Source organism: Macrotis lagotis, chromosome X, assembly GCF_037893015.1.
Source record: "Macrotis lagotis isolate mMagLag1 chromosome X, bilby.v1.9.chrom.fasta, whole genome shotgun sequence".
Taxonomy (NCBI): domain Eukaryota; kingdom Metazoa; phylum Chordata; class Mammalia; order Peramelemorphia; family Peramelidae; genus Macrotis; species Macrotis lagotis.
The window spans coordinates 501,005,417-501,033,322 of record NC_133666.1 but is presented as its reverse complement, the minus strand read 5'-3'; the positions used below and the strand labels follow the sequence as shown (position 1 = coordinate 501,033,322).

The 27,906-nt window shown below is 37.1% G+C and overlaps 1 protein-coding gene across 7 annotated transcripts in view; it reads right to left on the bottom strand.

Annotated features, from left to right (window-relative positions):
• Window positions 1-27,906, bottom strand: part of ATP9B (ATPase phospholipid transporting 9B (putative)) — a 487,939-nt gene that overhangs the window by 367,246 nt on the left and 92,787 nt on the right. For 4 of the 7 annotated variants that reach the window (XM_074204072.1, XM_074204073.1, XM_074204074.1 and 1 more), the window contains exon 5: window positions 22,341-22,449. The exons of 1 other annotated variant lie outside the window; for it this stretch is intronic. In XM_074204072.1, coding sequence (XP_074060173.1) covers window positions 22,341-22,449 — 109 coding nt within the window. Of the gene's footprint in view, window positions 1-29; window positions 6,394-22,340; window positions 22,450-27,906 lie in introns of those variants that run through there. 2 more of the 7 variants (XM_074204077.1, XM_074204078.1) reach the window with 1 other exon arrangement.

Sequence of the window (27,906 nt, the reverse complement as noted above, 5' to 3'; positions counted from 1 at the left end):
CATCCCTTCACTCAATCCAATTCACATACTTGTCATGGCATCACCTCCCTGATGTCTTGGTGGTCTTCAAAATTGAAGGACAAGCAGCTAGGTGGCACAGTGAATAGAGCACTGGCCCTGGAGTAAGGAGATCTGAGTCCAAATCCAGCCTCATACACTTAACAATTACTTGGCTGTGTAACCTTGGGTAAGTCATCTAACCCCATTGCCTTGCCAAAAAAAAAAAAAAATGAAGGACAAACATTATTATGAAAAACTGAGTATTTTAACCATGTAAAAAAGTATACAGAAACATCCCAAAGAAGGTTCAATATATGCCTCTCTTACCTAAATATCTTTACAAACACTAATTTAAAGCAACAAAAAACATTGTATGGCTATGTATGGCTCTATCAATGGAACAGAATTTTAGAGTTGAAGGAACTTCATTGATATCTAGTGAGAACCAAACCTAGAAGGAAAAAAACCTTCAACATTTCTAACACGTGGTCATTCAACTTTTGTATGAAGATCTCAGATGACAAAGAATCCATTATTTCCTGAGACAATTCTTTCCACTCCTGTATATCTTAAGTAATGGGAAGTCTTTCTTTAAACATCATTTTCTTCTTTAAAACTTTAAAACTTTCACTCCTGGTTCCGTTTTCTAAGATCATTCAGGAAATTTTATCTCTTTCCAAATGAGTTTAAAATACCTGAAAAAAATTATCATGGGGTAGCTAGGTGGTGTAGTGGTTAAAGCACCGGCCCTTGAGTCAGAAGTACCTGGGTTCAAATCCGGTGTCAGACACTTAATAATTACCTAGCTGTGTGGCTTTGGGCAAGCCACTTAACCCTGTTTGCCTTGCAAAAAAAAAAAAAAGCCTAAAAGAAAAAATTATCATGTTGTCTTCCTTGACATTTTCTTCTCCAGAATAAATATTCCCAATTCCAACAACCGAAAATCATATAAATATAATATAATATAATATAATATAATATAATATAATATAATATAATATAATATAATATAATATAAAATCAGGCAACCTGGAGGCCTTCTGCTATAATTATTCCAGATTATTAATGTTTTGTTTTTCCTAAACTAGGATACTGACAACCAAAAACAATTGTCCTGACTAGAGAATAAAGGCGACCAGAATTTTTTTATTCCTAGAGTTATGTCTCTCTTAATGCAGCCAAAGACTGAATTTGCTTCCTTTACTATCAGATTATACTGTTAATTCATATTGAGCTTAAAGTTCATTAAAAAACCATCAGATTTCCCCAGACAAATCTATATCTTCTCAATATAAGACTTGATTTTTTGAACCTAAGTAAAAGAATCTATATTTTTCATCGTAAAAGTATTACATTTTTCAGTCTTAAATTTCTATCCCTTAGATTTGGTCCTATGTTTTAGTCCGTTAATACCTTTTGTAATCCTGTCATCTGCAAAGTTGATCAATCTTTATCCAAGTTATTGAATACTCAATGTTACAGAACACAAGATAAAGCAGATTCTCCCAGGAAACTGCTACCAAAAAAATGCTTCCATGAATGGTACTCTTTAAGTCTGATCAATTGATCGATTATGAATATACCTATCTGTATTTTACCTATTGTCTCCATTTTTCCACAAAATTACATGAGATTTTATCAAGTACTTTGTAAAATAAGCAATTAATATAATTATCCTAATCAAAAAGTTTAATAATTGTCATGGATTAGTGTGGCATGTTCTTATAGAAGTCACACTGTTCTTGTCTCTTATCACTCTTTTATTTTCTAAATATTTACTAACCATTTCCTTAATAATACATTCTAGAATTTTTCTAAGAATCAAAGGAAAAGTCACTGGTGTAATGCCTGCATGCTCTGTTTTCTTTGTTTCACTTAAAACTGAGACTGACTTCCTCTCATCTTATGATAGGGGAGCTAGGTGACACAGACCATATTTCCTTCCACTCTCAAAGGATGAGGATCCTTGTCAAAGTTAGCCCTATCCCTACAAGTCTTTTATGTCATTTCTTTCCTTTTCTCTAAGATAGTATTCTAATTTACTATCTCTTCCCCACCTTCATTAGTTCTTTTCTCTAAAAATATGTTTAGTATCTTCCAATTATTTTTAAATCGGAAATTTTTTTTAAAATGCAGGTCACCAAGTTCATCAAAATCTCAAAAAAAAATAAAAATGCATTGATAAATTAACCCCTGTCAACAAGCTTCCTTATTTTTAGTACAGAGTTTGTCATTAAAAAAAAAAAGCTGTCAATCAACAAATATGTATTAAGCACACATCATATGCCAGGTACCCAAGTATGGCACATGAGGGAAAATAATATCCAGTGAGGTCAGGAAGACAGGCTCAGGTTGCATAAGGTTTTAGAAGCTAAACAGAAGATTTATATTTTGCCTTACAACCAAAAAGAAGTCACTGGAGTAGATCAAATCAGGAGTCACTAGGTCAAATCTGCACCTAAGGAAAAGTTGCAGCATTGTGTAGGATATACTAAACAAAGGAAGAGACCAGAGGCAAGTAAATCAATTAGTAGGTGGTTGCAATCATCAAAGTAAGAGGTGATAAGGGACTGAACTAGGGTAGCAGATGTCTAAGTAGAACTCTCCAATATGAAAAATGGCTATTTATTTTTTAAAAGATTTCTTTAACCTGAATCATTGTGACTGACTTCCTTTTGTCTTCCAAATACTATAAAAGAATTAAATCTCTAGTATAGCCATATATATGTGTGTGTGAATATGTATATATAAATATCTATATTCATATATAATCATAACTACAAATGCTTAAGACATGTGTGCATATGTGTATTCAATATCATGTATCCATTCACACATATTTCATAAACATTGAGATTACTTTTAAAAGCTGAAATGAGAAGGAATTATAAGGGAAGATGGAAATAAGCATTACCCTATGGGTCAGGCACTGAACTAACTCATTTGAAAATCTCATCACTTCATATAGAAATCAAAGTGATATCTGAAGGAATGCCTAAAGGAAGGTTATTTATTTGTATATGAAAACCATTTTTTAAAGACAAAGAAAGAAAAAGGAGGATAAAAGCAGAAGTAAACATGTCAACTGATAGGAAGAAGAAGAAATTATACACTGAAGCAATCTCCATGCCATAAAGGAATAAAGAATGAAAAAGAAAAAGTAATATTGCCATTTAAAAAGGGATGGGAAGAATTTCACATTTTTGAAAAACAGGCAATTTTTATAAAATTAAAACCCAAACAGTCTTCAGTAATAACAAATATAGTCAATTTGCAAATCTATAAGGCTATAATCAATTCTTTCTCTGGCCTGTCAAAAGAAAGAATCATTAGATAGCATTAGAATGAACACTGAAATAATGCAATATTATATCTTTGTAAAGAAACATTTAGAGACATTACATTGAATGTTATTCACTGCATAAATTATTTTTGCCAACTATTTTCCTTCTAAAAACATCTCACTAGCTAAAATACTCTTTACCATCTGTGTAATTACCAATAAAAAGTCCAAAAGCTGTCAGTATTGGCTGCACATTCAGACTTTATAGTCCACCAAGGCACAAGGCTTTTGCCTAAAGCAAGATGCAGAACTAAACATTGAAATAAGCATCTATACTAATTCATTATACTCACTAGATAAAAGATTTTGCAAGAAATTACAATGTTGTGAAATTTTAATAAATATCTCATATGTACTGAGATATTTCATATTTTAACAACTAGTAGTACACATCCTAAATAAACAAAAGCAAGTGTGGTCTTACTGGAGAGAAGACACTGCAAGGTTTCTTATGGATAAAGTAAATGCCTTCCCTTTAATAACTACTCCCTGAAGGAAAAATCTATAAAAAACACATAGATGCGAACTTGGATAGTCTAGGATTCTAAATCTCAACTAAAATCAAAGTGTAAAAGGAGACTGACTCTTTTAGTCTTAATCACATATACAGATACATCTTTGCTCTATACACACACACACACACACACACATATGTATATATGCAAACGTGTAAAAAGGGGGATGAAAACCTCTGTTCTGTCATTTTCTCCCCTCCCTTCCTCCTCCACTTTGCAGTATCATCCAGCTTCATTAGTATCAGAAACTTATTTCTTATTAGTCCTGAGTGTGAAGGTAGGTGTTTTCTTGAAGAGGTAGAGTGAAATGATAAGTTGATTTATAAAACTATACAAAAAATAAAGTTTTATATATGTATATAGTATATGTATATAAATATACATCTATATATTAGTTAAAAGGCACTAGTCAGTCATTCAATAAATATGCATTAAGTACCTATTATGTCACAAGCACTATGCTAGAAACTAGGAATTCAAGAGCAAAGACACTGTCCTTGAGGAGTTCACAAAAGAATTCAGGGGAGGGGGAGAGGTAAACTAGTAAACAAATTCGAACAAAGAAACTATATACATTATAAAGAGTAACTAAAAGAGGGAAGCACTAGAATTTAAGAATGTTTGGAAAAGATTTCCTGTAAAAAATAGAATTTCAGTTAAGTCAAAGGAAACCAGAGAAAGCAGTATGAGGAGCTAGGGAGAAGAGCATTGCAAGCTCAGGACACAGTCAAGAAAAAAATGCCTGGAACCTTGCTCTTGGAACAGCAAGAAAGTCACTGTCACTAGACTAAAGAGTAAGTTAAGTTACAAGACGGGAAAGTCAGGAAGAGAGTAGGTTATGAAGGACTTTGGATACCAAACAGAATTTTTTATTTGATGCTAGAGGCAATTGAGAGTCCCTGGAATTTATTGACTATGGGGTGACAAGGTCAAAAGCTTAAGGAAAATCACTTTAGTGGTCCAATGGAAGATGAAGTGAAGTGGGTAAAGACTTGAAGCAGATAGATCCAACCAGCAGGCTATTGCAGTAGTCAAGGCCTAAGGTGGTGAGAGTTTGTGTACATGAATGGTGGCAGTTTTAGAGGAGAGAAGGAGACATATACATATGTCAGTGAAACTGGTATAAGGAATTTCTTCATCCAGGAGTTCTCTTTACACATCATAGGCCCCATTATCATCCTCTGGGAATATTTATTCTTATTTCTTCGCTTTGGTATTTCTTTACGTCATTGTTTTGAGGTATATGAGAGGAGAATGGATCCCTTTGAATTTCCAACTTTGCCAATTTGATTAATGAACTGCTTAGTGAACTGGTTACAGTATGTCCTTAAAGGGAAAGGACTAGTAGTAGATCTGTCTCAGCAATATGTGTGCAAAATAAATGGTATTAAAAAAACTACTGTTTAAAAATATTGAATCCTGTTATAGAATAAAATTGGGAAATTGGAAGACACAAGAAAAAACTGGCTCAAAATTTTAAAAAATCCACAACCTTACTAATAGCTACCATTTATATAGTATCTGGTGCAAAGTAATTTACATATGGTATCTCATTTGATCCTTATCACAAATCTGTGAGGTAGGGAACTATTATCAAAACCATTTTACAAATGAAGAAACTAAGACTGAGAGAGTTTTTAAGCATCTTATCCAAGGTCATACATTTATCTAGTAAGTATCTGAAGCAGGAATGAAACTTTACCTCCCTGGTTCCAAGTTTTGCACTTCATCTAATCTATTCAATTCCCAAATGCCAAACAATTAAGAAATGCAAGTATAACTATCTCTAGTATCAATTTAGATTTACCTGAGAGTTTATATTATGCCAGGGGCCAAGAAGCCCCATAAGATAAGATAAAAGGAGCAAAACAAATTCCAGACATACCAGGAGCCAAGAAGCCCCCTGTCAGATAAGATAAAAGGAGCAAACAAAATTCCAGGCATACCAAGGGCCAAGATAAAGGAAAGAGGCCTCACCCTCCACTATCAAGAACAAACAGACCACAGACTATCCCTTCTCTCAGGCCAAGGCATACCAACTCCACCCCTAAACTAATCCCCTTGTTCCTTCTCTACAAAATATAAGCATGTACCTTTTTCAAATAAACTCAGACCTTATCCACCATCCTTGGGTCTCACTCTCCTTATTTTCACCCAATCCTTTTCAGGCTGGGTCCTCCTCGACACCCCACTTTTCTGTCCCGCGGGTCGGGGCACGTGGCACCCAACGTGGGGCTCGAGGCACAGACCCTCGCCAGGCAGACCCCGTAAAGAAGAATCGTCGCGACCCCCTCTGATCGCTCCGGAGAGCCCCACGAACAGGTAAGTGACGTCTGCCTCATTCTTTTCTCATGGGTTCCAAGCTGTCTAAAGAACAGGTCTTTATACGGGACCTTAAACTGGCACTTAAAGACAGGGGAATTAAAGTAAAGAAAAAGGATCTTGTTAGATTCTTCCTTTTTATAGATGAAGTATGCCCGTGGTTTCTGGTAACAGGACCTGAGATCCACCCAGGCAAATGGCAGAAAGTAGGAAGAGATCTTAATCAGAAATTGAAAATAGAAGGACCCGATGCTGTCCCTGTTTCAGCCCTTTCTTACTGGGGTCTTATAAGAGACATAGTGGAAATCGCCACCAGGGACCCCACAAAACAACAGCTTCTTTCAGTTGCAGAGTCCTGCCTTCGCCCTCTTTCGCGTACAGCCTCTATAAAGTCTTTGAAAGAAGAGGAAGCGAAACCCCCTAAAACTCCAGCTAGATCTCCCTCAGCAGCTATTGAAATCCCCCCAAGCAAATCCCTCTATCCTCCTCTCCCTTCTGAGATAACACCAGCAGAGGAGCCCATAACCTGCCCAGTGTTTACAAGAAATAAGAATCTCCAGTCCAGTCCAGAGATGGACCCAGACTCAGAGCCTCTAGACCCAGGCGATGAGGCAGAACTTGAGGAAGAAGCTGCTAGATATAATAACCCAGACTGGCCCCTAGCCTCCGCTCCCCCTCCATACCTAACTGCCCCTGCCTTCCTGCCCCTGGGACCTAATATGATCACACTCAATAAGGCACAGGAGCAACTATCCGCGCAAGTAAAAGAACTCCGTGAGGTTTTAGAGCTCCAAACGCAATATGCGCAGCTCTCCGGTGAGCTGTCTGCCCTACAGGATTCATTACAAAGGTCCCTTAAAATCCCCCTCTTAAAAAACCAGTTTAATTCAAAAACCAGAAGTGAAAGCAAAACAAAACAGAGACACTCTAAGGCAGGAGCTGCCATGAATTATAAAAAACAGATGGCATTCCCTGTCATGACAAGATCCCGCCGAGATGATAGTGACCCCGATGCAGGAGAGGCTGAGCCCCCCGAGTCTTCCCATAGCAAAGGAGAAGAGGAAGAGGAGAATAGGAACAGGGAAGATGAAAGGGAAGTGGCAGATAGTCTAAGGGAACAAAAATCACTAAATTATAGAAAAATCCACTTCAAAAGTTTGAAAGACTTACATACAGCTGTTAAGACCTATGGGCCTAATGCCCCCTTTACTCTCTCCGCACTAGAACCCATCCCCCGTGGAGGACATCTTCTCCCCTCCGAGTGGCTCAGGGTCATCCAGGCAGTACGTACACGAGGACAGTTCCTCACCTGGAAGGCTGATTTTTTTGATCGTTGTCAAACCATTGCTTCAACTACCTATAAAACTTCTAAGGGAGCTTATGAAAAACTCACAGGGCAGGGCAAGTACGCTAGTGAAACCCGGCAGTCCCGTCTCCCGATTGGATTGCTTGCTAAGGCAGCTAGTAATGCCATTTCTGCCTGGCGGGCCCTTCCCAACACTGGCTCCCCTTTTGCACCCCTCAATAAAATCGTCCAAGGAAACCAGGAGGAATTCTCAGAATATGTAAGCAGGCTCCTGGAAGCCACAGAGAGGACCCTAGGGCAGGAAGTGGCTGATGACCAGCTTGTTAGACGCTTAGCCTACGAGAATGCCAATGCCACTTGCCGCTCCATTTTACGGGGAAAATGGAGAGACAAAACCTTAGATGAAATGATAAGACTCTGTAGAGACATAGAGCCCCTTACGCAGGCAGTTCATTTAGCTGTTGGGGCAGCCCTTCAGCACTCTGACCAATCTAAGACCTGTTTTAGGTGTGGCCAGGAAGGCCACTTTGCCCGCCAATGCCCAATTACCAACACCAACACAGGAGGTTCTTACCAAAGACCTAATCAACCACAGACCCTCTGCCCCAGATGCAGGAAAGGAAAGCACTGGGCCAACACCTGTCGATCCACCACCAACGCTGAAGGCCAACCCATTGTCCCGTTTCTGGGAAACAGCAAGAGGGGCCAGCCCCGGGCCCCTCAAACAACCCCCAACCCGCAAGCCTAGGGGAACAGCTTGCCCACCTACCATTACACAGAGCCACCAGAGGGAGCGCAGGGGTGGACTTGTGTTCCTCCTCCTGTACAATATTAAACCCTGAGGATGGTCCCAGTATGATCCCCACTGGTGTCTATGCCCCCCCCCCTCAGGGATTCCTTTTTCTTATAATTGGCCGCGCCTCCTCCACCTTGGGTGACCTTATGTCCACCCCTCTCTTGTAGACAATGATTATACAGGAGAAATTAGAATAATGGCGTCCGCTCTTAATAACTCCATCACTATTCAGAAAGGACAACGCCTTGCCCAAGCACTCCCGCTCCCCCTGCAAACCCAATATTCAACAGTAACACAAAGGAGGGGAGCTTCCAACTCAGGGTCTTCAGATGTTTTTTGGGCTCAAACCATTTCACAGGAACGCCCTACACTTAAATTGGCCATTCAGGGCCGGATCTTTTCCGGCATACTAGATTCTGGGGCGGACTCCACAGTCCTCTCCAAAGAAAGTTGGCCGCCCTCCTGGCCCCTTCAGCCCTCTATGACCCACCTACAAGGAATAGGACAATCTCAAAATGCCCTACAAAGTTCTCAATGGCTCCCCTGGAAAGATGAGGAAGGAAATGTAGGTACTGTTCGACCCTATGTAGTCCCTGGCCTCCCTGTTAACCTCTGGGGAAGAGACATTCTCTCCCAAATGGGAGTCATTATGTTCAGCCCTAATTTTACAGTAACCAGCCAGATGCTTGCTCAAGGATTTCTCCCTGGAGAAGGCCTTGGAAAAGAAAAGCAAGGTCAACCGCTCCCTTTGCAAATTACAGGAAAAACAGGGCGCTCGGGATTAGGGTTTGAAAACCATTTTTTATAAGGGCCACTGGTCCCCCTGCACTACAGGCGGAAAAAATATCATGGAAAGATGACCATCCCGTCTGGATTGACCAGTGGCCCCTTCCTAAGGCTAAATTGGATGCAGCCTTTAGATTAGTGCAGGAACAATTAGATGCAGGACACATCAAACCTTCTGTGTCCCCCTGGAACACCCCCATTTTTGTCATCCGAAAACGCTCAGGTAAATGGCGACTTTTACATGACCTCAGAGCGGTTAATAAAACTATGATCCCCATGGGGGCAATGCAACCTGGTCTTCCCTCGCCTGTAGCCATCCCTGAAGGTTTTACCAAGGTAGTTATTGACCTCAAAGATTGTTTTTTCTCAATCCCTCTCCATCCCGCTGACTGCAAACGCTTTGCCTTTAGCCTGCCCATCACCAATTGCGGTGGCCCATTCCCACGCTTTCAATGGAAAGTCTTACCCCAGGGCATGACCAATAGCCCTACACTCTGCCAAAAGTACGTAGCCCAGACTATTGACCCCTTTAGGATTCAATATCCCTCACTCTATATCATCCATTATATGGACGATATCCTCCTTGCGGGACCTACGGAAAAAGAATTGGTAACTATCTCTCAGAAACTTATAGAGGCACTAAAAATAAGAGGACTCCGGATCTCCCTGGAAAAAGTTCAGACCCGACCCCCCCAGTTATTTCTTGGATTTGAACTTTTTACTAACAAAATCTTGACCCAGAAAGCCCATATTCGTATTGATCATTTGAATTCCCTCAATGATTTTCAGAAATTACTAGGAGACATCAATTGGCTCCGACCCTATTTAAAACTAACAACAGGGGAATTAAAGCCATTATTTGACATCTTAAAGGGAGACCCAGAGCCCACCTCCCCACGCTCCTTGACACCAGAAGCCCGCTCAGCCCTGATGCTAGTCGAGCAAGCCATAAAAAAACCAACACATAGGATATTATAGCCCTGAAAAGCCTCTCTGGCTTTTGCTCTTTCCCACAAATCTCTCTCCCACTGGCCTGCTTTGGCAAAAGCATCCACTTTTCTGGATACACATGCCAGCCACCCCCACCAAAATTCTCCCATCATACCCACACCTCACCGCTGACCTCCTTAAAGGAGGAAGAGAAGCTGCAGTAAGACTCTTTGGCAAAGAACCTGATCGCATCATTTGCCCATACACAGAATCACAAATAAATTGGCTCCTATTAAACGATGATGACTGGGCTGTGAGCTGTATCTCATTCCCGGGGGTCATAGACAATCATTACCCCCCTGACAAACTTATTCAGTTCCTGCAAATAACACCTGTAGTCTTCCCCAAAATAACTAAAAGGACACCCCTCAAGGAGGCCCATCTCATCTTCACAGATGGCTCAGCATCTGGGAAAGCCGCAGTGAGCGTAAATGGGAAGATCACCTCCCTCACCTTCCCATACACCTCTGCACAACTTGTAGAGCTTGCTGCGATCATCTGGGCTTTTGAGGCAGTCCCTGATCCTTTAAATCTGTACACAGATAGTGCCTACGTTGCCCACTCGGTACCCCTTTTAGAAACTGTCCCTTATATACGACCATCTACCAATGCCTCCCCTCTCTTTGCCAAGTTACAGTCGCTCATACTTTCCAGAAGTCAACCCTTTTTCATTGGTCATATTCATGCCCATTCTGACCTCCCAGGTCCCCTGACAGAAGGGAATGCACAAGTGGACCGGGCAACTCAAGATCCATTTTTAGGAAAAGGAACAGGTTTCTGTGGGGTAGCTTATGAGCCTGTGTTGCTGTGTCCCCTAGAGGCTGCCACGCGGGCCCACAAGCTGCACCACCTAAACTCACACTCAGGCTTAAATTTGGCATAACCAGGGAACAAGCAAGACAAATTGTCAAACAGTGCCCAGGGTGTCTTGTCCTGCTCCCAGAGCCACACCTCGGCGTCAATCCCTGGGGGCTGGTTCCTGGTGAAGTCTGGCAGATGGATGTCACCCACTATGCACCTTTTGGAAAGCTGAAGTACATCCATGTTTCTATCGACACCTTCAGTGGGTTTACTTTTGCCACCCCCCAGAGCGGTGAAGCTATCCGCCATGTTATTAACCATGTTCTGGCCGCCTTGGCTACACTCCCCAACCCTAAGATCATTAAAACAGACAATGGCCCCGGATATGCAAGCTCCTCCTTCCGTAATTTCTGTCAGAGTTTAGGTATCAAACATATTACAGGAATTCCTTATAACCCTCAAGGACAGGGCATTGTAGAAAGAGCCCACCAAACGCTCAAAAACATGATTACTAAATTACAGAAAGGGTCAGAGACACTCTACCCCAAGATTAATAATGCTAAAACCATTCTTAACCATGCCCTCTTTGTCCTCAATTTCCTCTCCCTTGATGCTAATGCCAAATCTGCAGCAGATCGCCTTTGGCATCCGACTACTGAACACAACTATGCACAGGCCATGTGGAGAGATCCCATCTCCAACAAATGGCAAGGACCTGACCCAGTACTTATCTGGGGTAAAGGACATGCCTGTATTTATGATTCATCAGCTCAAAATGCTAGATGGCTGCCCGAGCATCTAGTAAAACTACATAATCCACCCAGGGAACCCCCTGAGAAATCTCCCTCTGTGCTCTCTTGTAGATAAGGGATCCAGCATGAAGGCCCTCATCTTATGCCTGCTCTTACCGCTATCCTGCTCATACAGACTACTCAACTATACCTGGTCCGTTGAAGACTCCCGAGGCTCCCGTGTTTGGAGCACATCTAAAGTAGATTCAACCGCCCCATGGCCCCCTCTATACCCCGACCTTTGTCAACTCTCACAATACGATTCAGGATGGAGTGTGATGTGGGGCCCATATGCGGGACCCACTGGATGCCTCACTAAAGACCAAAGAGGAAAGCTTGCCAGCCTATCCTTCTATATATGCCCCGGATATGCACGGACCCACTCACGTTGCGGCCGACCGGCAGATTATTTCTGCAAACAGTGGGGTTGTGAAACAACAGGTACTGGGTACTGGATAAAACACTCAGAAACAGACTTTTTAACAGTCACCGCCAACTATAGCCTCACTCAGAATTCTTGCCACACTAACAACCAATGGTGCAACCCCCTGGAAATTCAGTTTACTGCGAAAGGGAAAGAGGCGCGCGGATGGGAAAAGGGATATACCTGGGGACTCCAATTATATAAGTCTAAATATAACCCTGGAACTATATTCACCATCAAACTCACCCAAACCATCCCCACAACCTCCCAACCGGTGGCCATTGGGCCTAATGCTAACATCTATAATACCAGACCCTTGGACCAACCTACTCCCAGCACCCCTGTCTCCCTTGACACCATCCCTTATAGACCCACTCTCCCTGCTAGCGGTCCCTCTACTGCCCATATCATACTTACCCTCATTAATGCCTCTGTGCAAGCTTTGACCCAGATACAGAATTCTTCATTGGAAGAATGCTGGATCTGCTATTCCTCTTCCCCTCCCTTCTATGAAGGTATTGCTCAATTCGGGAACATCACACACTCCAACAGAACAGATGACCTCAGATGGGGCACTGGGGAATCCCAAGGCCTCACTCTTGCAAAAATCTCGGTCAGGGAAATTGTCTCCTTGGCCCGCAAATGCTCCCCCCTCTTCAGCTAGACACAGTATGTAACCAAAGTACCCTTATTAATACTTCCTATAGATATGCTGTAGCCCCTCCTAATACCTATCTTGCCTGCTCCTCAGGACTAACCACCTTTGTGGACACCAAACAATTCCTTGAGAAAAAGGACTATTGTGTCCTTGTCTCCCTTTTTCCTCACCTAACTCAGAACTTCAAGCAGGGCTAGAACACCTAAAAGATTCTGTTGCCTCTCTAGCTGAAGTAGCATTACAACATAGACGCGGTCTTGATTTGTTATTTTTACAACAGGGGGGACTCTGCGCGGCACTAAAGGAAGAATGCTGTTTTTTTAAGGATAAACTTGGCCTGGTAGAAGACAGTCTGCAAAGGGTTAAGGATAGCCTGGAAAAAAGAAAAAGGGAGAGAGAGAAAGGTGAGGCATGGTATAAAAATTGTTTTTCCACATCCCCCTGGCTCTCTACTCTGCTCCCAAGCCTTCTAGGCCCATTAATTGGCTTCCTAATTCTAATTTCTTTTGGACCATGGGCCTTCAGGAGACTGACCAACTTTATCAAATCCCAAATTGACTCAGCCCTTGGAAAACCAGTTTCGGTCTTATATCACCAATTGAAAAGCCAAGGGTCCTGTGAGGACCTCCAAATGGAACCCTTGAGGTTTGCTGCTCTTACACCTCGCCCACCTTGGTATGCGCGCATCTGCTCAAGGAAAGGCACCCCCTAAGGGCTGCAGTGATACCCAATGATGGGATTTAGTGCGACTCCATGACTTGGGAACATCAGATCCTACAGGAGATAACAAGGACCTCGCTAAGGTCCCCTCCTGGTCACGGACACCAAGCATGAAAATCAAGTTGCACAGCCTAAGACAGGGATCCTGCCCATAAATTTAAAATAAAAAAGGGGGACATGCCAGGGGCCAAGAAGCCCCATAAGATAAGATAAAAGGAGCAAAACAAATTCCAGACATACCAGGAGCCAAGAAGCCCCCTGTCAGATAAGATAAAAGGAGCAAACAAAATTCCAGGCATACCAAGGGCCAAGATAAAGGAAAGAGGCCTCACCCTCCATTATCAAGAACAAACAGACCACAGACTATCCCTTCTCTCAGGCCAAGGCATACCAACTCCACCCCTAAGCTAATCCCCTTGTTCCTTCTCTACAAAATATAAGCATGTACCTTTTTCAAATAAACTCAGACCTTATCCACCATCCTTGGGTCTCACTCTCCTTATTTTCACCCATTCCTTTTCAGGCTGGGTCCTCCTCGACACCCCACTTTTCTGTCCCGTGGGTCGGGGCAATATTACACTATCCTTATCAAAATTTAGAATATGGTTAGAATATGGCTATAGAGATTTGGCAAAACATAAAAAGGCATTTACAAGAAATATGATATGAATTTAAAAACAAAATTCTCACATCTAAAAAGCAAGAATATGGGGCAGCTAGGTGGCGCAGTGCATAGAGCACTGGCCTTGGAGTCAGGAGTACCTGAGTTCAAATCTAGCCTCAGACACTTAATAATTACCTAGCTGTGTGGCCTTGGGCAAGCCACTTAACTCCATTGCAAAAAACTAAAAAAAAAAAAAGCAAGAATATAAAGAACTGAAAATAATACCCCCCCAAGTGATGGCCATAAGAAAAAAATAAAATTGTTACAAAAGAATTTACATGGTAATCCAAAGATTATTTTACCTATTATAAAATAAAATTGGTTAATTAACAACAGCTTTTACTCTAAGTTGTTTGTAATATCAATGGGTTCAAAACAAACTTATCTGAATTATTTTTTAAATATCAAGGCTTATTTCAGGAATCTAAGATTTCACCAGCATGAAACTCCAAACAGCAGCAAAAACTGATACATGAATCAAATAAAAGAGAAAAAGAAACTTACTAACCAAAAATCAAATGAACAAAGACGTCAAAATTTAAAATAAATTAACAAAAATGTCTATAATAACATATCTAAAAACATGAGAAATTGTGGACAAACTGAATTTTTAGCAGAAAAAGTAAGTTCAATAATAATAAAATCATAAACAGAGTGGGCCATATTAATAATAAGATTAGAAAAAAATCACAAGACAAAGAAAAAACATTTTAAAAAATAAAACTCATTTCTGTTAAAAATACTAGAAAATATAGTAATAAATGAATCTTTTTCCTTTAAATAAGTAAAACCTATCTAAAAGTAAGAGTCAGTTCTAAATGTAATGGGAATAAAAAGCAGAGGTATTTCCAATAAGATAAAGAGCAAAACAAGGATGTCAATTTAATCAATACTATTCCATAGTATTGAAAAAAGCTAGCTGAAGCCAAAAAAAAACCACTTTTTTTAATTGAGGGAATAAGTATAGGCAAAGAATAACAAAATTATCTTTTTTCCCTTTTTTTTGCAAAGATGACACTTTATTTACGGAATCCTAGAGAATCAACTAAGATTAAGCAAAACAGTAACTTCATCAAAGTTTCAGGCTGTAAACTAAAGTCATATAATCATCTATATTTCTGAATACTATAAACAAAGGAGAAAGAAAGAGACATTCCTTTTAAAAGAACAACAGAATATGAAGGTATAAAATACTTGAGAGTCTATCTAACAAGATAAATAAGTCTATATGAATGCAGCTACAAAACACTATTTACAGGAATAAAGGCAGACCTAGATAATTAATTGCAAAAATTAACTGGCAGATCAAGCCAATATAATTTCAAGTCATGCTACAGATTTCTTCAATCCTCACTATCATCCCATCTGAAGATGCCTCTATATTCTGGGGCCTATTCTCCAGACTAGTGAAGTCCTTGGTGGGAATCACAATTCCATAAGAAATCCCAGTCCTGTTAACTTCACTCACTACTGGTTCAATTCATTCTTCAGACACTTCCATCTAATCTGAAGGAACAAAAGGATCAAGAATCTCAAGGGAAATAATGAAAAAAAGTAGAAGGGAAAGAGTCTACCAATATCAGAACTCAAAACTATACCATGGAATGGCAAAGACAGACCTAATCCTAAATATAAATGTAAAATATAAAAAAATATATTCTTCCTTCCCTTGTCCATAGAACCCCATCAAGATATAATCTTCTTTCTTGTCCAAAGTTAGAGAAAAAATTATCTAAACTTGTTTCTTCCACTTCCTCACATCTACTCACTTCAACCTTTAACAATCTGACACACAAAAAATGAAAGTTTCCCCAAGTTACTTAAAAATTTATTATCTACTAACTTTTAGCGGTTAATTCTAAAGATCTTTTCTAAATCCTACTTGATCATCATTTAGGTTTTGACACTACTGAACTTGTGAGATTCTCTTTCTCTCATGACTCCTACAATACTGACCTTTTCTGATTCTCTTCCTAAATGAAATGATTTTCTAAAGATTTTGATCTGCTCTTGATCACCCATACAGAAGTTACATCCCAATATTATAACTCTCTCCATTCTCACCCTGGTTAATGTCATTTAATCCCATTAATTCAATTACCATCTCCAGTAGTATGACTCATCCTATATTCTTTTAAAAACTGCTCCAACAAGGTCACTTTTTATCTCATCTACTTTCAGATCTTTTTCTTGTTTTCAGCTTTTCCTCATCTACTAGTTACTTCTGCACTGCTCACAAATATGCCTAAATCTCCAACCTTCTTAAAAAAAAACCCTCATTAAAAATCCTCATTACACACTACAATACCATCAAATAATAATTGCAATATTTCTGCTCCATTTCACAGCCAAACAAAAAACAAACAGAAAGAGATTTACTGCTCATATTTGTATTCCATTCTCAAAGAAAACTATGACAACAGAAAGATGATGCTATAACATAAAAGTGAACTGTATTTAAGTGAGGGGGTCCTGTGCAAAGTCACCAGTCACATTCTCTTCTCCAAGGACATATGGACATGAATCAGGATGACAGAGATGGTCTGTAAAGCTAGGTCTTTTCCAGGTCACAGTTTGACTGAGGCAATGTCCATTCAATGATTAAATTCAATGAGAAATGAGGAAAAGAGGTCAAGATTGACCCTACCCCCCAAAAAATTAAGCTGAGTTTCTTGGTGATTAAGTCAGTTAAGAAGAGAAGCAAGAGGAACCTCTTAGGTTCCTCATAGGCAAAAAAAAAAATCAATCTAGGAGGGGATTACCTTCAGGGTTTCTGACCAGGGAAGGATGGACAGAAAGAAGGAAACTCACTTAATTCTTCAAATTATCAACAATCCTTTAATTACCCAATCTGATGATCTTTTCTCAATCTTATTCTGAAGCAGGCTGTCATCACCTCACTCCTGAACTATTACAATAATAATCTTCTGGTGGATCAACCTCTCACCCACTCTGTCAATCTTCCACCATCAGTTAAAGTAATCTATCTGAAAAGCAGATCGCCCTATGGCATTCCTCTAATCAATAAATTATGATTCCAGGATCCAACATAAAATCCTTTTTTGAGTTTCAAAGCCTTTCACAATATTGCTCCTCTTCACCTTTACTTGTCTTCTTATATGTATATACTCTGCAAATCAGTAACTAATGCCTGTTCCTCACATAGGACATGTTATCTCCTAAGACTCTCTGACTTGTTACTACGTATCCTATAGACCTACATTCCCTGGCTTCCTTCAAAACTTAGCTAAAACTCTACCTTCTACAAGGGGTGTTCATCAGCCTCCCTCAATGCTAGGATATTTTCACTGAACAGATCTCTAATTTACCCTGTAGATATCTAATATCTTCTCTCTCCCATGTGGGTTTCATGAGGGCAGGGACTGTTATAATCTTTCTTTGTATGCCCAGTGCTTATGGAAAACCCTTAAGAAATACTTGCTAACTTAACAAATCATTCTTGCTTTTCTGGGTTTTGTGATACTTCTCTTGATTTTACTCTTAACTGAGAGCTCTGTCTTCCAACAATGTACCATACTTTAAATGCCTAGTTGAAAGATGAATTAAAGAGTTAATAGCACAGAAAAAAAAAAAAGGAAGAATGCTATTGCAAAAGTCTAACAGTATGTATAAAAGTCTGTGTAATAAAATTTAGGAATTTTCATTCATTTAGCTAACTCTAAAATTAACGACAGCCTTAATAAGAGATATGGGTATAGAAAATGGAAGCACCACTTCAAAATGAATACTATGACCATAGAGGAAACTCACCATTGTTTACAACTAGCCTCTGAAGTTACATGCAAGATATACTGTTAAAAGATTTCTGAACTATTACCTTTAATTTAGGGGGGGGAAACCTGATTTCTTATTATGTAATCTTGCTATCTCTTATACTTCATTTTTCTTCTTTAAGGATATGATTTCTCTCTCATCACAATCAATGTGGATCAATGTATACCATGGAAACAATGTAAAGACTGGCAAATCGCCTTCTGTGGGGGGATGGGGATGGAAGTAAAATTAGGGGGAAATTGTAAAACTCAAAATAAATCAAATCTTTAAAATGAAAAAAAGAAAAGATTCCTGAGATGGGATTAATCATTAATCTCTCAATCTCTAAATTCTTCAAAGGACAATTCTGACTTACATATTATAAATCTCCTGGAAAAGATCTCACAATTTCATACAGACATTTAACAGAAAAGCAAAAGCAAATACAAAAAGGCAAAGCAAGAATTTTAGCAAGTTACACTAACTGAAATTATAATGTCTTTGGACCTTTATATTTATATAAGGTTCATTTCATTTCCCAAATAATATTCAGAAATTCAAGAAGAGTAAGTCAGGAAAATATACTCAAGAAATCTCTTGTCATTTGAAAAAAATAATCTTTATATAGGGGAAAAAACCATAGCAGAGTGTTAAAACAACTGAATCATATATTTAAAAAGGTAAATTTGTTTTTTAACTCAAATTTGTAACTTAGACATTTGAAAAAAATCTTAACTATTAATAAAATTAACTCAAAAATTTCTTTATTTGCCCCCTTGTAATGCAGATAAGTAAAATGGTCATTACAATCAGGATGCACAATTATTAGAAAAGGGTGATTTCCTAAAAACTAATTCCACTAATAATTCAAAATTAAATCAACTGCACAACACTCTATTGACAAAACTATTGCCAAGTGCTAACAAGTAGCAAAACTTATTTTCATCTTCCCTACTTAGCATACATTCATTTTTAGTGATAATAACAAAGCACAAAATAAAGCACTAATAAAGCACAAAATCATCAAATTATAGGAAAAGAGAGAGACTGGAAAGAATAAATGGCATGGCTAGTCCACGATCAGAAAAATCAACCACTGAAAAATCAATTGTCAACTGCAAATAAAAACCTTTCTTCAAGAGATGAGATAAATCAATGTTTTAAAATAGAAAAAAATTGCTCTAAAAAAGTAGGACATTTTCATGGAGTTTTATAAAATTAGTACATCCACACCATTTCAGTTTTCAGAGAGGTTCATGTGAGAGTGTCGGTCTGTTTCAACAGATTTGACGGCTACAAAATCCACAGCCCATAATTAAATAAAAAACAAGCAAAGCAAGAGACTATTAATTAATAAACCATTAAGTTATTTATTAATTTCATTCAACAAATATTCAAGCACCTACTGTGTATACAAAGTTTAGGTAGAGTTACAAAAATTCACATTTTAGGAACATAATTTTATTGGAAAATTAGCTGAACAAAATGTGATCAGGACAAAGAAAAGTTTTTTGAAGTTAATTAACTTGTTAGAACAGAAACCTACTTTCAATTTACTTGAGACTTGATTATTCATCATTAGATTACCAAAAAATAAAAAATGACATCTACACTAGCTGTCATGTATATATGTAATTTTCATTTTTAAATTAACGAACAACTCAATTCTTTCTTATTGGAATCATTATTAAGATTCACATTATTTCATAGAACTTTATGATTTATAAAGCACTGAAATATTCAATAACATTCAAAACCAAAATATCATTAAGTATTTTTAACCTGTATTTTTCTTCAACCTTCTTAGTCTGTAATATGAGTAGTACAATTGTGACACTAGGAAATGATTGCTCAATCAGTTTAGATAAGGCAATCAAGAGGAAATAAGTTTACATATGATTTGGAGTCTTTGAGAAGGCAATTATATTTTATACTGGCATTTATCTATCTGGCTTTCTGGCAATGAGATGGTCTATTTCAATAAATTTATTACTAAAGCTCATTCCCCGAAAACTTTCTTTTTAACATTTAACCATATTTTACAACAGTTCTATCTAGAATAGACTGTATATTTCTTAAGGTTTTAGAAAAATAAACATTCAATATACTGACAACTGAGCTATGAATACTTCAATCATTTTGATGATTTTAAATTATGAATAAATGAATGAAATGAACACTTATTAAATAAATTAATTAAATAAATAAATTATAAAGTGGGACCAGGACTGTGTTAACCATAGGGAAACAAATGCAGTAGTGAGATAGTGCCAGCTCTAAAGTTAAAAACATAACCAAAGTGTCCATACCCTTTGAAGAAGATATTTTGCTACTAAGCATAAACTCCAAAGAGGTCAATGATAAAAAGAAAGGTCCCATAGATAACAATCAATTAACAAAAATTTATTACATTTACTATGTAACAGGCACAAAGTTAAACACTATGGATACAAATGCAAGCCAAAACTAGACCTTAAAGAGATTATATTCTAAAGAGGAAGATAACATGAAAATAAGTGGGCACCTACGTGATACATGCAGAGTAAATAGGAGGTAATTAGAGAAAAGTACTTACATCTGAGGAAACAAGAAAGAACTCCAGAACAAGGTATTTGGGCTGAGTCCTGAAGGAAACCATAAATTCTAAGAGGATGAAGTGAAAAAAAAGAGAACAACTAGCGCAATGGCACAAAAAGGAAACTAAGTAAGTCAATATGATTGGACTGCAGAATAAAGAGTAAGGAGGGCAGAGTCAGGTGAAGCATTTTAAAAGACAAAGAACTCTATATCTGATCCAAGAGAAATGAGGAATTGCAGTAGTTCAGTAGGTAAGGGAGTGACTTAGAACTCCCTTCAGTTAAGTCATTTTAACTATAATGTGAAACACAGATTTCAGTAGGGAGTTATTAAATGACTATTTCAATCTAATGATGATGTTTGTCCTTCATTTGCAAAGAAGACCACGACATCAGGGAGGTGAATGTCATGACAAGCACATGAATTGGATTTGAGTGAGGAGGTACTGTGCTAAGTCACCAGCCTCACTTTCTCCTCCAGAGCCTATTTCAATCTATCCAATTAAGAAATGATAAAGTTTAAACTAGGATGGTGACTGTTCACGTGAAGAAAAAACCTGTAACAGCATTTTGTTAATACTAGAGAACAGGAAACAAAATAATATGCTTTGATTAAAAAACAAATGGAGTTAAGTAAGTGTAACAGTATATTACTGCACTGTTAGAAGGTCACAAAAAGTCATGGGAAGACTTATGTGAACTGACACAAGGTGAAGTAGTAAAGCAGGAGAATTTTATAATTCATTTACGCAAAAAAAAGAGAACAGAACTGAAAATGGAAAGAGGAGTAATAAAATTTTTTTTAACTAAATACTATGAAATTTAAATGATCAAGCTTGTACCCAAAGAAGAGAGATTAGAATATACTTCCTTCGCTTCTTTTGGAAAGGTAGAGGATGACAAAAGCAGGTAGCACATATATCATCACTAAAAAGTTGTTTTAGTTCTACAAAATAAATTGCTTTCCCCCTTTTTTGTTATTTTTGTTGTAAAGATGGCCCACTGCAAGGGGTAAGAAAAGGGATATATTAGGAAATAAAAGTGATATGGAAACAAACTATGCACAAAATTTTAAAATTTTAAAAAGTTTATTAACTACATTTTAAGGGGGAAAATGAGATGCTGACTTAAGTGAAAGTCTTCTTGATTTCACTGTGCCTCTGTCAAATAAGCCCTTCCAACCTTCTTTATAACGTAAGTTTGCTTCTTATTTGTTCAAGGTAGAAAATAGACCAAAAAAAGTCTATATTAAAATAAAGACAAGGTTCTGAGTGAAGACCCTAACTACTAAAGAATAAGATTTTAATTCAATGACTTTTTGACAACTGTTTCAGATGCTGAGAGGCTGATTTACTTTCAAATTTAGAGCCCTGTTCAGATAACTGTGGTTTCTGGAAGGCTCAACAATATATAATTAGGTATTACTTTATAGATCACATATATTTTGTGCTTGCTTTGGCAGTATATATACTAAAATATTTGTCTGAAATTTGTCTTAAAGGTTAGTGGTGCTTGTGAAAATCAACAGGCATGTACACAAAAGTAAAAAGCACATTAAATACAAATGACATTTTATCAAACAAGTATGGATATATGTGTACATATGTGTACACAATCACATATGCATTTATTTTACATAATGTCACTATAGCCAGTGTAATTATTAAAAAGCTTAAAACAATAGCGTATGCTTCTTATCTAATAAAATAATATCATTTAGTTTTCATCCATCTCAGATGCATAATTTTGGGGGGAAACTGAGGCAAGGAGCTTATATTTATTTCTTCTATCAGTTAAAATCTTCTTATAAAATAAAAAATCACTTAGCATTGATGAAAGAAATGCTACATATGATTAAAAGTATCTTTGCCAACCTCTTATTGTAAGCTTGCTATATAACTGTGAATTCATTTCCTTGTCTCGTTGGAAACGTCGAAATTCATCAACTGCTTCACGTATCATAGTGACAGCCAAGACAAATCCCTATTGAAAACAAAATAATACATAAAATATTTTTCAAAAAGTTTTTTTAAAAAAAGAAAAATGTAACTAATATAGTCCCAAATTTAACTTTTTCTTTAACTTATTCTATAAAAGATAAAATGAAATAAAATATAAAAAGGCAAAAGAGCAGCAACAAAAACATTATAAAAGAAACTAAAGAAAGTGTTGTTTTTAGAATACTCAAGGAAACTCATAAAATAATATATACCCTAATATTTTAACATAATTAGCACTCAAAAGATTTTTAAAATCATCTTCAATAAACCAATGAACTGCATACATGACATAAAGAAATAAGAATTCAAATAACTAATAACCAGCAAAAATATTTATATTTAACTCATGAGATTTATCATCACAATAAAAGCCAGTAGTTGAGAAATCACATTGATCATATTTTTAAGGGGGACAGGGCAGGTATGTGGGATTTTTACAATACTTATTTCTTTCACTGCGAGAAAAAATTAAGTTAAGTAGATTAATTTTAGTCTACTTACATAAAACACGGACCTACATGTTAATTTGAATACCTGACACAGCATTAATTTGTAATCTGATGCACAACTTTCAGAGCCTAAAAAGCTTACAAATTACATATTCATCAATATTTTCTGTTATTCTCCCTATGATTAGATAAACAACACTTAACTTAGATTCATTTCATTGATGATCTTTCTTCTATTTTATGAAAGACAAGTCTCATATCAAACATTGAATGAAGTCAACATATTATATAACAAAGAACTTTCAGTGATTGCTAGTATTCCTTTGTTCTAAAATTTTGATGAATGAGATATAGCTTAAAATAAGAAAACTGTTAGGGAAGTCTTGGTTATCTTTGAGGAAAGAATTGTTTACTATATACAGGATATGATCTGCATAATGCTTACATAAAATGTATCCTATTTATGCTATGATTCTATAATGTCTCCACTATAGAGATAATTTTAATAGCTTTTAAATTTAATAGGTTTAACTTAGACATATTTAATAACTTTTCTCTCACAGGTACAGAGGAAAATTTCCCATGTTGTACCCTTAAGATTAAAAAGAAAAAAGTATTCATTAGCAAAGAATGCTAAGATGCTTGATCAGAGCAATCTATAACTGGAAGGCCAGAAATATAAAGTTTGAAATTTCTGCATGTCAAAATAGATGAGTTAAAATGTAGGTTCTGTCTTCATAAAAGTCCAGTATTAAGTTTGTCTTTCGGGTTTTCAATTATAAAAACACAAATTTATTGATAAAACACACTGTAAAAAGGTGATTGCATAGTCCCCAAAAAGGAGAAAGGCTGAATTCAATAACTTGTAGTCAACAACATTTAAAGTTTGAGAGAACATCCTCAAAAGTTGAAAGGTCACATAAAATTAACTCTATTTTAAATAACAGTTCTCCCCTAGAGAGAGAACTTAAGTTATAATCAAAAATCAGTTAAGATATAAATTAAACACTTTGCCATGCCATAAAATCCATGGTTCTGTTCTGAATAGTTCAGAAAATGAGCTAACAGCAAAGAAAAAAAAAGATTAATTGTTCATTAATAGCTATTACATTCATGTTAAAAAAAAAAAACTATAAATCAGAATTGTTAAAGAACAGATGATCCCAAGATAGACAAAGTGGGACATAGAAAAAATCAGATAACATACAAGGCAAGCTTCTTTTCCTCTCAGCAAACACCTTACCAACAAGACAGAAGATACTGGCTTACATTTTTAGCTTTTGTTCTATGGATTTGGAACTCCTGAACAGAGTAAAAGATTTTCCCAAGCCCCTTTACTAAGAGGTACTTGTCTCAGTACCGAATACTGGAATAAGGTATGTCCATCTTCTAAAATAGCTTCTTCCAGAATAATGAACACTAAAAAACTGTATCCCATAACCATAAATATAATCATAAAAGGAAAAGGTCAAATATTAAATTGACATAAGATATATTACTGTCTTCATATGTGATGGCTGTGATGAATTCTGCCCAAGAAGGGGAATGTGAAAAGAAGGAGTAGGGAAAAGGCATTTATAAAGTCAAGTTAAGTGCTTTATTAAGCACTTGATAAATATTATCTGATTTGTTCCTCACAACAACTTTGGGAAGGAGGTGCTATTATTATCTCATTTTAGAGCTAAGGAAATTGAGCCAAACATTTTAATTGACTTGCCAAGAGTAACACAGCTAGTAAATGTCTAAGGCTGGATTTAAACTCAGGTCTTCCTGATTTCAGGTACAGCAATCTATTCTGCTACCAGCTTTCTCAGGAAATTTGAATATAATAAAATGTAGAAAAGATAAATCCAAACTCAGTATTATCATCTTTATCAGTACTATTATCTTTATTAATACCAGTAAAATGTCCAAAATAGACTAAAAATGATTTTAAAATAATAATTGTATGCAAATTAAAATCTTTGTCCTACAACAACCAAAGATTCTTTTATGTGTGATATTAATTTGTGTTTTAAAAAAAATGGAGCAACAAAGTAGCACAATGGAGAGAATACCAACTCTGAAGTTAGGAGGACCTGAGTTCAAATTTGGACTCAGGCATTCACTGGCTATGTGACCCTGGGCAAGTTACTTAACCTCAACTGCTTCAAAAAAATCGCAAGTATGCAGGCTAACTAGATGGCACAGTGATCTTGATCAAAATAGTATTCTTATCCAATATGCTTATCTTTACCCCATGACTAAAATTAATGATCTTTATCAGTTATCTGTGAATCCCTTCCCAATGTCCTATCCCTACTTGAATCTTACTAAGCCCCAAGTTCACAATTCCAACTTCTTACCTTCTTGATTTCTATTCAGATACAGCTAAGTTGAAGTGGATAAAATTGTGGAGGCAATGCTAATTGGATTCACTATTAACTAATATCAACTAGACCTAACATATGAATGAGCTTATTCTTCCTTAGTCAAAAAGCATGTAAGTGCCTGTATTGCATTAAGTAATGGAGGTACAAAGAAAGATTAAAAAAAAAATTCTTTTCTCCAGGAGTGTTCATAGTCTAATGTGGAGATAATATACCTACAATTTTGTACAAACAAGATATAGACAGGATAAACTAAAAGTATTCAACAAAGGTTAGGTATTACCATTAAAGGTGATCAGTAAAGGCTTTTTCTTTTATTATTTTTTTTTGGCAAGGTAATGGGGTTAAGTGACTTGTTCAAGGTCACACAGCTAAGTGATTATTAAATGTCTGCAGCAAGATTTGAACTGAACTCAGGTCTTCTTGACTCCAGGGTCAGTGTTCTATCCACTGCACCTCTAGCTTCCCCCTCAGTGAAGGCTTTTTATAGAAACCGGGGATTTTATCTGGAACTTGAAGTGAGGGAAACCAGGAAATAGAAACAAGGAATGAGAGAATTCCAGGCAAAAAAGATAACCAATGAAATGCACAGAAATGCAGAGGAGTTGGAAGAACAGAGAGATCAATGTCATTTAGTGACAGTATACTGGGAAGAATAATAAGTAAAAAGACTAGAAAAGTATAAGGGGCCAGATTATGAAGTTTTTAGTAAAATTGAGAATTATATATGTTTGATCTTAATAGTAATTTTTGTCCTTCATTCTTGAAGAAGACCACGACATCAGGGAGATGATGAGGACAGGCAAATGAACTGTATTTGAGTGAGGGGGTGCTATACCAGGGGTCCAGTGACCAGATAGGAATCAGGATCACTGAAGATGGCCCTGGATGTGGGACAATCAGAATTAAGTGACTTGCCCAAGATCACACAGTTAGTAAGTGGCAACTGTCTGAGGCTGGATTGAAGCTCCCATCCTCCTGACTCCAAGGCCAGTGCTCTATCCACTGCACCACCTAGCTGCCCATATTTGATCTTGGAGGTAAGAGGTAGCCACTAGGTTTACTGAATTAGGGGGTTGGTACATATAATCAGACAGGTAGATATCATCAAAATTGTCCTTTAGGAAAATCAAGTCGATGAATGATTGAAAGATAACCTGAAATGGAGAGAGATCTGATACAGGGAGACTAACCAAAGGGATTACTTTAATTATCCGGGTGTTAAATAATTAAGGGACTAAACCAGGGTAGTTGCAGTTTTAGTGGAAAGAAGGGGTATTATAAGAATGTAGAATTAACAGGATTTGGCAATCAACTGGATGAAGAAGGAGGAAGATGACAGAAAAATGAGTTAGACTCTAAATCATGACCCCTAAACTTTGGAGGAAAAGATATGTTCTGTTCTGAACACATTAAGTTTAAGACAATTCCAGAAGTCCAACAGGCAGCTGAAAATGTGGGATTGAAGGTTATGAAAGAGATTAAGGCCTGAATGATTAAAACTATTTAAAAAACAGCATGGATATGATAAATGAATCCATGAGAGTTGATGAATACACCAGGTGATATATTATAGATCAGGCCTGAGTGGGATGTATTGGTCTGGCACTGCTAAGGCAACCATAGACAAGACTTGAAATTCAATAAACCAAGTAGCTTTTTAATAGTGAACTAATTAAATGCTTGACCAAATATAGCCTGTGATTGATGTTATAAATATCCAAATGCTAGAAACTACAATGATCAATATTGGAAGGGATGTAGGAAATCTGGGACACTAATACATTGTTGGTGGAGCTATAAACTGATCTAATCTCTATGGAGAGCAATTTGGAATTATGCCCAAGGGGCAATAAAAATGTGCATCTCCTTTGAGATCCAGTAATAACACTACTGGATCTATACCCAGAAGAGATCATGACAAAAGGTAAAAACATCACTTGCACAAAAATATTCATAGCAGCTCTGTTTGGGGTGGGAAAGAATTGAAAATCGAGTGAATGTCCATCAATTTGGAAATGGCTGAACAAAGTGTGGTATATACAAGTTACAGAACACTACTGTTTTGTTCCATTAGAAACCAGGAGGAATGAGAATTCAGAGAAGCCTAGAAATACTTGAATGAAGTGATACTGAGTGAGATGAGCAAAGCCAGAACACTGTGCATCATAGCAGAAACATAGGATTGATGATCAATCTTAATGTACTTGCTCATTTCATCAATGCAACAATCAGGGACAATTTTAGAGTATCTGCGATGGAGAATACCATCTGTATGCAGAGAAAGAACTGTGGAGTTTAAAACAAAGACCAAAGACTATTATTTTCAATTAAAAAAAAGTTGTCATATGTACTAAGTAATTTTGCTATCTCTAATATTTTATTTCTTCCTCAAGGATATGATTTTTCTCTCAACACATTCAATTTTAATCAATGCACAGCATGGAAGCAATGTAAAGATTATCAGATTGCCTTTTGTGGGTGGGGTGGGGAGAGATAAGGGAGGTGGGGAAAAATTGTAAAATTCAAAACATTACTAAAAAATGATAGGTGGAAAATACTATTGTATATAATTGGAATACAAATGAAGTATTTCTATGAAAAAAAATTTAAAAAAAATAA